This window comes from Lathyrus oleraceus, chromosome 3 (genome assembly GCF_024323335.1).
Source record: "Lathyrus oleraceus cultivar Zhongwan6 chromosome 3, CAAS_Psat_ZW6_1.0, whole genome shotgun sequence".
Taxonomy (NCBI): domain Eukaryota; kingdom Viridiplantae; phylum Streptophyta; class Magnoliopsida; order Fabales; family Fabaceae; genus Lathyrus; species Lathyrus oleraceus.
In genome coordinates this window covers 483,721,196-483,738,062 of record NC_066581.1, presented here as the reverse complement: position 1 = coordinate 483,738,062, position 16,867 = coordinate 483,721,196, and the positions used below count along the sequence as shown (strand labels likewise).

Below are 16,867 nucleotides of genomic sequence, written 5' to 3'. Positions count from 1 at the left end.
CTTTCTGTAAACCAATTATACAAATTGATGGTACATGGTTGTATGGAAAATACAAAGGAACGTTACTGATGGCAGTGGCACAAGATGGGAACAACAATATTTTTCCAATCGCCTTTGCCTTAGTTGAAGGGGAGACAGCTGAGGGATGGAGTTTTTTCCTAAGAAATCTCCGATTGCACGTAGCACCTCAACCTAACTTGTGTTTGATCTCTGATAGACACCCCTCAATCATCAGTGCATATAATAACATTGACAATGGCTGGCAAAATCCTCATTCGACGCATGTGTTTTGTATTAGACATATTGCTCAGAATTTCATGTGAGAAATCAAAGATAAGACGTTGCGTAAGAAGGTTGTCAATGCAGGTTACGCATTGACAGAACCTTCTTTCAAACACTACCGCGAGGAAATAAGATTGTCGAACGAAGATGCGGTTCGGTGGATCGATAGTATTCCGTTGGAGAAGTGGACTAGGGCATACGACGGCGGACAACGTTGGGGCCACATGACAACAAATCTTGTGGAATCAATGAACTCTGTCTTCAAAGGAATTCGTAACCTACCAATAACCGCTTTGGTGCAAGCTACATATTTCAGGCTTGGGGCGCTGTTTGAAACCAGACGCTCAAAATGGAGTTCCGTGTTACAATCTGGACAGTTGTTCAGTGATGCTTCAATGAAATTCATCAGACATGAAGCTGCCAAAGCAAACACACACGTGGTTACGGTATTTGACCGAACAAAAGGTTGGTTTAGTGTTGCCGAGTCCATGGATCACAATGAGGGCATGCCAATGGGACAGTACAAAGTTGAATTAGATAGAGGTTGGTGCGACTGCGGAAGGTTCCAAGCCTTCCGTACCCCCTGCTCCCATGTCATAGCGGCGTGCTCAAAGGTTCGAAGAGATCCATCCTACTTGCTATCTGAACTTTACAAAGTCGCCAGCCTTTCAAATGTTTATAAAATTAGTTTTTCAGTAGTGGCAAAAGATGAATATTGGCCAGAATATCAAGGGGACATCGTCTGGCACAACGAAGTTATGCGAAGGAAGAAAAAAGGTCGCCCTAACAGCACCCGAATTCGAACCGAAATGGATACGACGAACAAAATGGTTAGACTATGTAGTTCATGTCGTCAACCAGGTCACAATCGTAATAACTGTCCTAGTGTTGGAACGAGAACAACCAGATAAATTCAGATGTACCTCTGTTGCTATATATGGAAACTTAAATTTATTTCAAAGTACCTCTGTTGCAATATATGGAAAATTAATTTTACTTCATAGTAGACGGCTGTGACGAAAAGACAGTTGTTCATAAAAAAATAACACAAACAATTAAAACAACTAGAATACAAAAACTATGCGATTACAACCATCAAAATAATTTTGAACATGTACTGCATCATCCTACGAGCGTCTTGGTCGGTCTTAATATCCATCCATTCACGCACTTCTCCGTTTTGGTTGAACGTGGACACAAGCCATTGTATTCTTCTAATCCGTTCACCCTCTCCAATTTCTCCCTCTAACCAACTATACAAAGTCCGATTAAGACGTTCAAACGTATCTGTGTTCCAAAGTCGAACCTGTATCGGAGCCGCAACGGCAGAAAATATTACATCAGCATTTCGTTTTTGAATGTATGTAGACATTGTTAAAACAAAGAAAATTAAAATTGATGGTTGGACTAGACTAGGAGATGAATTTGAGTGAAAATATAGACTAGGAGATGAATTTGACTGAAAATAATTGTATGCAAGGTGATCGTATTTATAGAGGCGATAAATCCGACAATACACATAGGCGCCACAAAAAGTGGCACCTAAAAAACACACACACTCAGGCGCCAACCCTATGGGCGCCTCCCTTAGCTGGAGGCTAAGGCGCCATCCCCATGGGCGCCTCCCTTAGGAGGAGGCTAAGGCGCCAACCCCATGGGCGTCCTCCCTTAGGGGAGTCACTAGGGCGCCATCCCCATGGGCGCCTCCCCTAGGGGGGATATGCAGGCGCCAATTTCATTGGCTCCTCCTTTAGGAGCCCAATGCAATTGGCGCCAATACGTCTGGCACCTGCCCTAAAATTTTAAGGGATGCACCAACTTCCCCGGCGCATCCTCTCCCAAACATGGTTATTTTGGAAATTTTTCTGAAAACTTGATTACTTTCGTATTTAATTTCAAAAAGATGGTTATTTTTATAAAAAAAATCACATTCTTTCTTTAAATATAAGACTCCTCAAAGAAAATTGTAAAAATTAAAAATTTAGTGTATATTAAGTTTGTTGATTATTTTTATAATTTTATCCTTAGAAAAGAAAAAAGAGAATGATTTAAGATTGTATAAGAATATTTTTGTATATTAAAGAAAAAGATCTATCATTTTAGTTTCCATCTATTATTTTTGCAATTAAAATTGATTACATGTCTTTCTAAATGATGCATTATTTGTAAAACGAGACATATTATTATATGTAAACACTTGTAGTACTTAAAAAAAAAACTATAAATTACGCGTCATTAAATATGCACGTGTCATCCATTTTCAATACAAGAATGTGTCAAAAATATTTGAAAAACTTTAGAGATAAAAAAATATATATTATTCATTGTTACAAAATGGACTTGCTAATAATTTTTCAATGCAAAAGTGTAAAGCGGAAAATGAAAACCATTTAAGTTTAAAATAAAGGAACTAATCATGTAAATATGGTAAAATACAAGTACCATAAATAATTTAGTCAATAAACTTGATATTTATTAACTACATTTCAAATTCAAATATGTATTTAAAAACAATGGTTAAAAATGTTCAAAATTATAATCAATTTTAAATAAATAACTAATTTTATCAAACATTACAAATTCATTCCATTATCAAACAACTTATGAACTATAACTATAATCTCTTTACCTAATAAGAGGTTCCCTTTGAGAACTAGTTCTATTCATGCTATGGAGCTACAGCACCTCACTTTTTTTACAATATAACACCAGAAATTTTTTAGTTTTAACTCTACTTTTAAGTTTAGTACCTTTTCACACTATTCTTTCTTCAACATAATGAATTGGATGAGTCACTACCAGCAAAAATATGCATTGCCAGGCAAAGGAACTCTAAAAAAAATGATTTGTGAGAGAAAAAATACAACTAAATAGACATATTTATTTCGATATAAAACATAAGTTCTTACAAGTAAAACCAATTACAAATTTTCAATTATTCACTCAACTTTTAAGCTGCCATTCATATACTGGAGAAGTTACATATCTACCACTCTTCCAAACTTAAGACGGTATGACCGCATCATCCTTTCCATAGATGCGCTGAAGCTCACGAGTCGCAGCTTGGTATGATGCTGAAAAGGGCGGAAAAAAACGTTAATATCAAGGCATGCACCATTGAGGCAATGGTGAAGGACGTGTTTGGACATGGAAACTGAAAATTATTGTTACCTTTCCAACTACGAAAGTTCTTTTGGTTGATGGTGGAACCGGTCACGGTTTGAATAGCGTCAAAAAGCGTCTCTTGAGGACTGTTTTTCAGCTCTTGAACAACAGCATAGATAGATTTTCCATTCTCAAAGTATATGTGATTGTTAGGGTGTTTTGACTTGGCTCCAGCGTGACGCTCAAATTCATACGCATTAAGAGCCTTCATGACATAATTGAATAGATGAGTGTTATTGCTACGATTACGCAGACTATTAAGAATGTAATAAGCGCGATTTAAGATGCTAACCTTTTGCCCCTTACAGTCGTCACATGAACACATGTACCCCGTTCCTTTTATGATTCCTTGAAGATTTCTCTGCGGAAAAAAATCAATAGGTTTAAAATCTTAGTAGAAACAAACAACTACAATAGCTCAAAAGTAAGACGAAATAAAATTAGAAACATGTTTTACCTCCCTTGACCATGTACAATATTTCACCGAAATGCCGTCGAAAATACCAGTTGACAGCAAACTTTTGACATTTGAAGGGAAGTTGTTAGAAGCCTTCTTGGCCTTCTTTGGTTCTTTGTTCTTAACAACGGTATCATTTTTAGCAGTAGATTTTGAAGTGTTATTTACAACAGGGTTTGATTCAATCAGATCCCTCTGGCTATCCGCACCTTGAGCTGAGTTTTGGTTGCCCATCAAAGGATCAAATCCACTAATGACTCCGCACGAGGGATTTGGCTCAGGGCATCCAGCATGAAAACCTCCAAAAGATACGGCACTGCTGTTACCGAGGTTTTGACTTGCAGGTAAAAAGCTAGAGTTGTTGCTGTCAAATGATGGACTAGTCGAAGCAATGTTTGTATCCACATTAACATATGTCGGACCTATTGAGGTGCCATTGTCATAGGAAGGAGCAACGGTTGTGAAATTTTCTCCTGATTTATCAGAGGTTACACCCATTGATGTAAAACTCTCATGCTCCTTGGAAAATGAGGTGCCCAAAGATATCAAATTTCCATCTTCCTTCCCAAATGACTGATTCATTGTTATGAAATTTCCGTCGCCTCTTTCAAGGGGCCGACCCGTTGATAAAATACTTTCATCTCCCTTTCCATAATTTTGACCCATCAACATAAAACTCCCATCCCCTTTATCCAAGATGTGACCAATGGCAAGGAGATTGTCACCGGGTTTGCTTATCCCTAAAGCAACGGTGTTGTCACTTCCGTTGCTATAAGATGGGCCCAATGTAATATTTCCGTCATTCTTATCGTAACCAGAATCTATGGAAAATGTATTGTTATCAGCTGGCATGCCATGATCAGAATCTCTGACTTGATTAACTTTAACTTTCCTAATACCACCAAAATTTAGACATGGTGAAGGGCCTACTATGGTGGGAAATACTGACAGTCCGACAGGCGTATCATTACCATACTGATTACCAAAAATCTTCCTCCCTCCAATGTTCAGATTTCCACCTCCAGTTGACGACATATTTTTATCAACTGAATTGACAGACTGTATAAGATCAGATCCAAAGAGACGGTCAGAAAATTGGCCTGTCACCGAGTGAAACCCTGAACCAGTGTCCCAGTGAGAAACATCCGTTGTTGAAACCGGCATGTCGCTACTAGCTTCAACTGCTTGTTTCTTGTTGCTAAATATTTCTGGTTCACCTGTATCTGTAAACCACTGGTGACTTCTCTTTGGTTCCACTCTTGAGGAATTTTCATATCCAACATTTTCTTCAGCTATGCAGCCAGTATCACGAGGCATCCAGAAGCCTTTGTTCTGAAAAGACTGGAAAAATAAATTATAGTGTAGAAGGCTTAACTTACGAGATTTATCGGAGTATAGATTCTGCCGATGCATATTAAATAAGACATTACTCAACCAGGTTATAAGCCATACATTAGTTAAACAAAACAATATACCTAATAAACAAAAATCACAAAGCCACCATAAAGTAAGATATTGAAAGAATTTAACAACAAAAATGAAACACATTTATTGAAGCATCTATTTTATGAATCTTCTGCCAAATTTTCTTAATTGAAAAAACGAAATCTAACATCCAATTTCAAGCATAGTAGAGAAATAACAGAGTAAGGAATTTTCATCAAAGTAATGTCACAAAGCCACCATCAAGTAAGACATTAAAAAAATTAACAAGAAGAATAAAACACATTTATTGAAGTATCAGTTTCATGAATCTCCAGCCAACTTTCCTAAATTGAAAGAAAACAATCTAACAGTCCCATTAAGACACCTCAGTTGGTAGCTGTATAGGGACATCGAGTGCAGGGGCATGGATTCGAAACCGCGACATTCCACTTTGTTCATTTTTAATAAGGTGGATTCCAGCCATTAAACTACTTAACCAAAAAAAAATCTAACTTCCAATTAAAAGCACGGTATAGAAACAACACAGTAAGGAATTTTCATCAAAATCCATTTCTGGTGTAAGATCAAGGACGTGGAGAGTCTCATACTTAAGTGAGAGAATGTTTTCGTGTCAAGTGTGTGAAAATTATAAGTTAGAGAACCCATATATCCAATACTTTAAGATTTTGAGTCAAAAAATTGTGTCTAAACGAACTTGTGCGGTTTCTCTTTATCTATCCACCTAGGTGTTTAAGACTCTGCAAAAGTTCCAACACTACTAACTTTCACCTCCCTATCTCTCTTGACTTGTTTTTTCACATATTTTTTCTTCTATTTTAAACATCAAGATCTCTACTATTTTATCTAAATTTTACTTAAAATCAGTTTACTAGACAAGATCATAAGCTCCCAACACATTACCAAAGTGATATAACTTTAAACTTCATCCCAATTAGTAAACAATTTATCAACTCACCAAACAAATACATCAAGCAAAAACAAACAACAATGAAATCATACATCAAACACCTAATCTGCATGAAACAAATACATTTCTCTAAACTTAGAAACATACCATATCTCTTCAATTCCAACGATTTCACCGTCACTAGATAAAGAAAAAACTTCAACCTCGATCAACTGCACTTCACCAAATCAAAATCTACAATCAAGATCAAAATCAAAAATCAAATTATTGTAAAAAAGAAAAGAAAAAAAAAACAAAACTAGAATTAATTGATTAAATTTACTATCAGTTCATCAAATTGAACAAGATAGAAGCACAAATCGGAAATACCGTCGGAGAATTTTCCGGCGGTGGTTCTCCGCCGTTGACAGTAACGCAGTGATTTCTGTTTTGTGAATTGTGAATGAGTTTAGAGTAAAGTGAAGAACCAATAATATAGTGTTGAGCATCCTACAGTTATCTCCTGTAAAACTTACCACGTGGCATCGTAAGATGCGTCGCATAAAAGTTTGCGTCCACCGGAAAATCTGGACCCTTCAATTTTTTTTGCCTTTGCGTTTGCTGAAAATGAGTATAGTGGGAAAAAACTGGAGAAATGTGTTTGGTGTGTAAATGTGACGTGGCGTGTTGTGATTGGTGCAAGTGAAAAGCACTTGTAACAAAGTAGTTTTAAGGTTTGAGGTTTGGGTTTGGGTTTGGGTTTGGTTGGTTGTTTTGGCATTTACATGGGCATCAACAGTTGTTTCTGTGTTGGGAAGATGAGTTGTTTGTTCGTAAGACTTTCAATTTAATGTTTTTGCTTTTTCAGAGTAAGTGTATTTATTAGTATTGTCTGTTAGAAAAAAAAAATGTATTTATAATTTATAATAATGGTTGATATTAATATTAATAATAACTTCTTATTATTGCTGAGAGTCATTTTTTATGAGCTTACAAATTTATTATTGATGTAGTTGATTTTTATGTTTATCTTTAGTTTGGCTTTTAATGAAAGAAACGTTTTTCTATATTTTAGCTTTGTGTTTTATTTAATTTAATACTCTACTCTTTTTATTTATTTAATCTAATGTTTTACTAAAAAATCATGGAAACAGCCTAAGAAATATAAAATTTTATATTACTTATGGTCAAATAAAGAGTATAATTTAGAGTGAAGAATTCTTTTGTTGTTGTAAAATATTATAAAATTTAATTTAATTTTTTAAAAAATTTAAATTGAAATAATTTATTCATTATTTTATTTATATTTATTTATATTATTTTTTTATCAAAAGAAAACTAAAATATTATAAAAGGGAAAAAAATATAAAAGAGGGGATTAAACCAAAACTTTTTCAAAAATTTGTTGGATCAAATAATATATTCATCAAATGTCTCGTATCGGATAGTAGGAAGAGAATAAAACTGAATATTAATATAGATAAAGATAGTTAGTTTTACTTTTTAATATATTGGGGTTTTGGTAGTTGTGTTTAAAGACGGTTTTCTATTTTTCTAATTTGTTGAGAGAATTTTTTATTTTTCCATTTAAAAATAGTTTATTGAGAGGGTTTTTTATTTTTCTATAAAAAAAAAAATTCAGAGAGTTTGGATTTTTTTTCCATCCAAAAATTGTTATTGAAAGAGTGCTTACGATTTTCCCGTTCAAAAATTGTAATCGAAAGAGAGTTTATAATTTTTCCGTTCAAAAATTGTAATTGAATCTCACAATTTTCCGTTCACAATTATAAGTTTAAATAAATATAAAAATTGTAACTGAATCTAAATTATTTTCCTTTATTAATTGATAAATTAATTTTATTATTGATTAAATTAAAAATCTTAATTTATTCTTACAATAATATTTGTTTTACTTTTATATTTATTTTATAATTTTTCATTGAGGGCAACTTAATACGTATCCAATTTTTACTTAAAGACACTTGTAAAAATAATGTTTTTTTAATTTTCTTTTAAACAAAATTATCAAATTATCATCTTATTTTCTTTTCTTTATCGGTCAAACAAAATATAAAGAAAGTGATTTTTTAAGGATTAAAAGTTACTTCTTTTTCCTTGAAAATTAAATTATGTTTTATCGTTTTTCTATACGGATTCACTCTTTAATAAATGAGATTAATTACTATACACTGTCAGTGTAAAAAGTTTTACACCGTCGATTCATCACCACCATTCGTTTGTATTATTTTATGGATTTTTGAAATAAAAATCAAACTCATTTTAATATCCGACGGCTATGATTAGCTGATGGTGTAAAATCTTTTTACTTTGTCGGTGTATTTCAATTAAATTCTTAATAAATTATTTCTTTTTTTCAATTTTCTTTATATATATATATATATATATATATATATATATATATATATATATATATATATATATATATATATATATATATATATATATATATATTACACGTCTTTTCTCCTTTCAATAGTTTTATAATGTAGTATATCTTCTCACATTAAAATCATCTTCTATGAAGTCATTTAATTCTATAAAATTGTAAATCTCTCCTCCGACTTCATTTTCTCTCAATTTTTTTAATAATTTAACAATTCATCATTAGTCTCTTATATATCAAATATCTTCTTTATTTAAATGTTTTCTCTCATCTTTTTAATTCATTCATAATTTAATCTGATGTCAATTTATTCTCAATCACAATCTTATCGAAAAAATCATATCTTATTTTGAACCTTTTATAAATAAAATCAATCTTATTTCAGTCTTGTGCTTTGAAGAATAATTAATTTAGATTATTATTTCAATAGGGAGATAAAATAAATAAATAAATTTTATCTGATACATATAATTATGTTTTATAAATTTAGTAAAATAAGTTATTCATTCAAAACATATTTTTAGACATTCTCTTTAAAATTTTGTAGTGGAATAATTAAAGAAGACCTTGGGACGATTATGAGAGGCGCACGCTTTGTCTTTTCAGAGTCAACCATGTATTAGTTCGAGTGCCTTTCATTTGGTTTGATCGCCCCCTGTGTGAATTCATTGCTCGGTTTCCAATTTCTCCATCCATAACGTATTATCATGAGTGGAACATGTATTGGGTCAACAGTAGATACCTAGGAAGTCATGGGACTTAACTGCATCTCTTGAGTTTCTGGGTATCAATCACTCATTTCCGTGGAGGTTGCTATATTTTAGGGAGACTTGGCTCACTATTTTCAAGATTTCTATGAAGCTATAAATACATTAGTACCATGATACTTAAAGGGGTCCAATATCTAACACAGAGAAACCACTTATACAGAGCTTCTCACTTTATCACGTGGGCTAGCTCAAATCCTTGACAAACCCTAAAACCTCTGATAGCCCTTACTCAATAGGGATTGTCACGCTCATTGTACTTTTATCAAATAAAGTTGACGTCCACCGTTGGACCCCGGTAAAACTGACATGGATCACACACATAATTTTATCACAAGTTGCTCTCACCATCTTCACATGAGGATACTGAAGCAAAATTCCAAGAAGACCACTAAAACCATCGTTGGAGGTTTCGAAGGAGGGGGAGAATCTAATTGCTCTTGGAGAAGATATGTTTGACAGGTATTAACCACATACATCACACCCTTAAAATCCCTCAACGTCTTTGGTACAAACTGGGAGCCTGAAATTACCTTCTTGAGAGAAGACGATGTAGGCGTACTTCCCCACAACAATGATCATATGGTCATCACGGCTCTGCAAGCTGACTGAGAGATGAAAAAGGTGTTAATCGACCCTGATAGCTCCGTAGATATTATGTTATGGAGTACCTTCTAGGGACTCCAGATAGATCCCCATAATATTGGATCTTTTCAAGGATCCTTGATATGTCTTTTAAGTGAACAAGTACATATCAAAGGCTACACCTCCCTTGAGACTATAGTGGGCTCAGGGGCGAGCTCCAGGTTCATACAAGTAAGATATCTCATAATATACGCCACATCACCCAACAATATCATCATGGGGAGACCCTCTCAATCTGTTAGGGTCGGTCATGTCTACATTGCCTAATGGCGTGTGGGAACGATCAAGGGAGACTAATCAGTCACCCAAGAATGTTACCTAAATAGCTTATAAGTAGCAAGGGAGCCCCCCACCCTGGTTGTAGTTTAATAAGAGAGATTGTAATTTTGTTTTGTAAAGATTTGAAGTTGAATAATGAATTTTTTAGTTTTGTTTTTGAATTTTTTTTGTGTGGATATACTTTCGCGTGTGCAGAAAATTGTTTTTTTTGTTATTTTCTCAACAACAGGTATCAGAGTCTGGTTCCGATCAAAGGAGGAAGGACGAGTAACAATTATTTTTTATAAAAGGAGGAAAAAGACAAAAAGATTGAAGAGTAATAATTTTATAAATATGGCAAATCATTATAGTTATAATGATCGCTTTAAAGATGAAGTTGAAGACAAAATAAAGATATATGAGACTTTTCATCAAAAGTCACACATCGGATAGTAGGAAGAGAATATAATTTGAGTATTAATATAGATAGAGATAATTAGTTTTACTTTTCAATACAACAACAAAATATAATCTTTTGAATGTATTGGGATTTTGAGTAGTTGTGTGTTTAGAGAGAGTTTTCTATTTTTCTCTTCAAAAATAGTTTGTTGAGAGGATTTTTTATTTTTCCGTTCAAAAATAGTTTATTGAAAGAGTTTGCAATTTTTTCGTTCAAAAATTGTAATTGAAAGAAGGTTTACAATTTTTCATTTTAAAAATTGTAATTGAAAGGAGGTTTACAAATTTTCCGTTCAAAAATTGTAATTGAGAAAGAGTTTGTAATTTTTTTGTTCAAAAATTGTAGTAAGGGTTTTCAATTTTCTCCTTAAAAATTAGAATTTAACGAGAAAGTTTATAATTTTGTTTTGTAAAGATTTGAAGTTGAATAATAAATGAATTTTGTTTTTGAATTTTTTTCTCTTTTTATTGGTATATTTTCACGTGTGTAAAATTTATTTATTTATTTATTTCCTAACAAGATTAACAAAACGATAATGCAAACACTCCAATTTAGTATGCACAAGCAAGGGGATAAAGACCCTCGAAAACGAGTTTCAAATCAACCATAAAAAAAATTGATAGTCACAAATGTTAACAGATTTGTAAATTATTTTCATCTCTGAAAATATAAAATATATAAAATCTTAAAGTCAAATTTTGACTAAATAATTAACACACGGTCCTAATATTTCAAAGAAGCACATTAAAATAATGAATAACGAATAAAATAAAATAAAGAATTAGTTTAAGGAAAATATTATTCTAATTAAAATTAGAGGCAAAATCAATACTTTATAATTAAAAAAAACTCAGCATAAATAGAAGAAGAACAATTAACCTCTTATTAGGGAATTTAACGCCAAATAAATAAAAGATATATAGTTTTATTTATTTTCATATCATAAATAAAAAATTAACGTTAACATGTCATCCAAAGTTCTTAATGAGAGAAAATATTTTGAATTATTTTTTTATTTTTTATTATATTTATGCTTTTAAACTCGGTGTAAAATAGATAAAAAAAAAATAAGATTAGGAGTGTTTATGGTGCGTGTCGACCCACGAATTCGCTGATTCAACCCAACCCATAAATTATCCAAATCCATTCATTTACGGGTATATCTAATCCAACCCACAACAACCCGTATAGTTTGGTTCAGATATCGGATTTGCGTTTTGCAATTCGCGGACCAGTTGACCCAACCCGTTGATGTGCCTTTGATAATTTCTTATTTTTTTAATTATTATTTTAAATAAAAATATAAAATTCATATCTCACTAATAACCATAATTTTTTCAAAAAACAATTATTATCTACCAATAGTACTACTAGACAAATGAGTTTACGTAATTCTAAGATTAAATGTTATTTCTTATATTTTTTTATATCATTTCTAACATAATGTATTTTATGAAAATAACGTGTATTTTTGAATCTTATATTATTATAAAGTGTTATGTTGTGTTGATCAATTTTATTAGACATTATAAGATGTGTTTCATTAAATTCGAGTGTTATAAATGATTATGATTATATTGAATTGTGTTACATTTTTTTAAAACTGATAAAAAGAATCATAAAAAATATATTTTTTTAATTGAAACACAACCCGCGAACCCAACGCAATCCAACCCAAGTCATTAATGAACGAGTTGGTTCGTGTCGGTTTTGATAATGGAATTACGGGTTGGACGACGGATTCAACCCATTGAAGCTTGAACAGGTTGGGTAACGAGTTATGTCAAACCTAATCTAACTCAACCCGCGTACACCCCTAAATAAGATGATGACAAAGATATTGAGTTGTTTCAGTTTTTTTTTATATTAAAAAAAAAACTAAATTGAATCTCACAATTTTTTTAAAGTTAAAATGATTTTTTTTAAATTAACATAAAAAATATAATAACAAACAAATAAAAGAATAAGAATGATTTTTTTATCTAACAATATCCATTTAATAATAGTTATTTATAGTATTTAAATGAATGTTCACTGACATTGTGTAAGATCCTAATTTTGGCCCTAAGATCCCTCATGGCATCATAACATTTCATTTACATTGTCTCAAGGATCATAAGCATCCTGGCTCCTTCCCTTTGGGTGGGATCCCCCTTGTGAGTAGTTTGAGATCACAAAGCATGCTTGAATTGTATATCATTGCTTTACTCATTTTATTTACTAACCAAAAGCACAAAAATATGTCACTAACATTTCTTGTTTGTAGCTTGAGCAGTCACAAGGTCAAAAGCTTCTAGGAGATCCTTTGTACAATGATATGGTCAAGAGAAGATGAAAGCAAGCATGGTAATGGTTCCCAAAGCTCTTATCCATCAAATATGCCTCCCAAGTATCTCAATTCATCATTTTGATCAAAGCAAGTCAAGGGGTTTAAGGTTTGTTTCCCAAGGAAACCCTAATTCATCTGATTATCAACAATGCCTTGCTCATGAAGCAACCTTAGCCCATGATCAAATAAAATCAAAGGAAGTTCTTTAATTCATCATCTCAGGCATATTTGAACTTATTTGAGTGCCCTCAATCATCAATTCATCAAGATATGAGTTGTGGACTTGAGAAGTTGATCAGTCAATTCATCTGACTATTTTGAAATACACTGAGACCTAACTTTTTATGTGTTGGTCAAATGGAGATGATACCAAGATCAAAAATGTTCTTAAGAACAATATGAACAACTTTCATGTTCATCAAAATTTGATTTGAAGCTTGGAAGGTCATCATCCATTCCAAGACATTATAGGTCATTTTGACTGAAACCCTAATTTTGAGTCAACTTCCCAAGAACATAACTCATTCATTTTTCATGATTTTGGGATGAGACCTAATGCATTGGAAATATTATTATGTCTACTTCAAATTTTATGTTGAGCAAAATTTCAAAATCTCAAAAGAAATATATGTGATAATGAGAAACATTATAGGTCACTTTGGGCCAAATGCATTGAAATGTGAAAAAGTCCAACTTCAAGTGCCCATAACTTCTTCATTAAAAATCCAAATTGTAGATGTTTAATTGGCTACATTGTATGGTAAAACACTAGCTGGATTCTAATGTCTTGACTGATGTCATGACATGCTGTGGAGATGTTTGTTTGACTGCATTGTATGTTAGAATATCTAGTTGTACTCTGATGTCTTGGCTGATGTCATGACATTCTGAGAAGTATACTGCAGGTTTAGCTAATACAGGATTTATTGAATGTCAAACTGGATGTTATGACATTCATCCCTGTCAGCAGATACTGAGGAATAGAACAGTTGGTGTTCTGCTATAACTCAGTATTTATTTTCAGTCTGTCTATCAAGGAAATAACAGACCTGGCATAAGGCCTACTGTCTGAATGTCAAACTGGATGTTATGACATTCATCATTGACAGCATATACTGAACAATAGGCAGATTGGTTTTCTGCTACATTTCAGTATGCAGCTCAGTCTACTTATCAAGAGGATAACAGACCTGATGTAAGGCTCTATGTGTGAATGTCAAATTGGATGCTTTGACATTTATTAATGTACGCTGATACTGAAGTATGGACAGATTGGTTCTGTACAGTACAGCAAATTTGTACAGTCTGTTTTCAGGAAAAACAGACTTAGCATATGGTCTATGTTTTGGACGTCAAACTGAATGTTGTGACATTTATTCCTGACAGCGTATGCTAAATTGTAGGTTGTTTAGTTTTTCTGTTTCAACATTTTTCTCAGGCTATTCTTCAGGAATTCAACAGCTGAGCTAAAATCCAGGAAACCAACAACTAAGCTACAATTAATGAACCTAACAAATAGCCTATTTGTTAGTAACCTAGATGTGGAACTTAGGGGAACTCGCATGACCTTAAATTCAGGAAAATACAAGTACAAGGCCCAAGTGCTGCAATATAAAAGGATGGAAATCCTTCTTTCAGAACTACGGGTTTTAGGCGTGAAGATTTTATTTGTCCAATTTACTTCACTGCTGTATTTTTGTGTGTCTTGTATTAGACGTCACTTGTAAGCCAAGCTATTATCACTAAGATGATTGCATTGGTATAGGGTGTTCATTAAGTTGTAAGTGTTGTGTCACTCTAAGCATTTAAGCGTGAGTGTTGTGTATCTTGATTAATCCTGTTAAGCACAATCAAGAGTTGTTTGAAGTGTGACTTCACAATTGTCTTTAATCTTAATTAAAGGTTATAATCACTGGGGTGATTGAGGGGGAGTGAATAGGAACTCTGATCTTAGTGTAAGATTGAAATTGCATTGGGTAGGTATTAAGTGATAGGGTTAAACAGTTGGTTTAAGGTCTGAATTAATACTACTAATAGTGGATTTCCTCCCTGGCTTGGTAGCCCCCAGACGTAGGTCATGTTGGACCGAACTGGGTAAACAATTACTTGTGTTATTTACTGCACTTACTTTTTAAGTTCTGCATAATTCTTGCCTGCGTAGAATTGGATGTCATAACAACCCGTGTGACATCGAAAGTCTGATAACTAGAATTTCAATTGGCATCAGAGCAAGCACCCTGCCTGTTAATTTCTGGGTGAGATCTAGGGAAGTTACTTTCTAGTACCATGGACAAGGATATAGGACACTCAAATAGACCACCCATGCTGGATGGTTCTAACTATGATGACTGGAAGCCTCGTATGATAGCCTTCTTAAGGTCTCTAGATAGGAAAGTCTGGAGAGTTGTCAACAAAGGATGGGAACATCCAACGAAGACAGGTGAAGATGGAATCAGTGTGCAAATTCCTGAAGAAGAGTGGGACAAGGAGCAAGAGGCATTAGCCCTTGGAAACTCTAAGGCCTTGAATGCATTGTTCAATGGAATCAGTAAGAACATCTTCAGGCTGGTGCACCATTGTGAGCTGGATAAGGAAGTTTGGGATACCCTCAAGATAACTCATGAAGGTACCTCCAAGGTGAAGATGTCCAAACTTCAGATGCTGACCACCAAGTTTGAAAATCTGAGGATGAAAGAGGATGAGACTATTCATGACTTTCACATGAATATTCTTGAGATTGCAAACACATCTGGTGGCTTAGGTGAGAAAATGGCTGAAGAGAAACTTGTAAGAAAGATTCTCAGGTCTTTACCTAAGAGATTTACCATGAAGGTCACTACAATAGAAGAGGCTCAGGAGATCTGCAATATGAAGGTGGATGAGCTCATTGGTTCTCTCCAAACCTTTGAAATGGGCTTGTGTGAGAATGTTGAAAAGAAGAACAAAAGCGTAGCTTTTGTATCAAATACTGAAGAGGAGTCAGAAGCAGGATATACTGGAGGTGATGAAAGCATATCAGAAGCCATAGCCATGCTTGGGAGACAGTTCAACAAGTTCGTGATGAAGATCGATCAAAGAGGTAGACCAAATGTCAAGAACATCTCGTCTGACATCAGGAAAAGATCAACTTCTGAAGAAAAGTTCAACCAAGGCAAGGGAATCCAGTGTCATGGTTGTGAAGGTTATGGACATATTAGAGCTGAATGTCCTACTTACCTCAAGATGCAAAAGAAGGGGCTATCTGTAACATGGTCTGAGGGAGATTCTGAGAGTGAACCTGAAGGAGAATCTGCTAAACATGTCACTGCACTAACTAGTGTTTGTGCCACTGATGATGACTCAAGTGCAGATGAACTGACCTTTGATGAACTTGCTGCATCATTTAAGGAGCTATGTGTCACCAGTGCAGAAGTGCGTGTACAAGGAGAAAAGCAGAAGAAGCTCATCAAGGAGCTGGAGGATGAGAAACAGAAGCATCTGACAGTCATAGATGGTCTAAAGGGTGAGATAATCTTGCTGACCTCCAAGCTGGATCAAATGACGAAATCCATCAGAATGCTAAATAAAGGAATATACTCCTTGGAAGAGATCCTAAAGGTGGGACAGAAGTCTGGAACCATGTCTGGTTTAGGCTTTGTGAAAAAATCCTCAGCTGAACTCAGACGCTCAAAGGCTAAAGTTCAGAAATTCAAGCGGAGGTCACACCCGATGTCTCAACATCAGGGAACCAGGATGAGTAACCATCAGAAGAAGAAATTTCATCGATGG

General features: G+C 33.8%; 1 protein-coding gene across 4 annotated transcripts; it reads right to left on the bottom strand.

Moving 5' to 3' along the window:
* Positions 1–3,143: 3,143 nt before the first annotated feature.
* LOC127128283 (uncharacterized) lies at positions 3,144–6,769 on the bottom strand. 4 transcript variants are annotated; one of them, XM_051057526.1, is made up of 6 exons: positions 6,627–6,769; positions 6,405–6,491; positions 3,905–5,245; positions 3,740–3,808; positions 3,454–3,652; positions 3,144–3,356 (listed from the first exon to the last, which is right to left on the bottom strand). In XM_051057526.1, the coding sequence occupies exons 2-6, from the start codon at positions 6,405–6,407 to the stop codon at positions 3,286–3,288; spliced, it is 1,683 nt and encodes a 560-aa protein (XP_050913483.1). In that variant the 5' UTR covers positions 6,408–6,491; positions 6,627–6,769; the 3' UTR covers positions 3,144–3,285. The 4 variants fall into 4 exon arrangements, with proteins under 4 accessions (XP_050913483.1, XP_050913485.1, XP_050913484.1 ...); XM_051057528.1 differs by having other exon boundaries at positions 3,905–5,236; XM_051057527.1 differs by having other exon boundaries at positions 6,405–6,469; positions 6,627–6,714.
* Between the last annotated feature and the right edge of the window lie 10,098 nt (positions 6,770–16,867).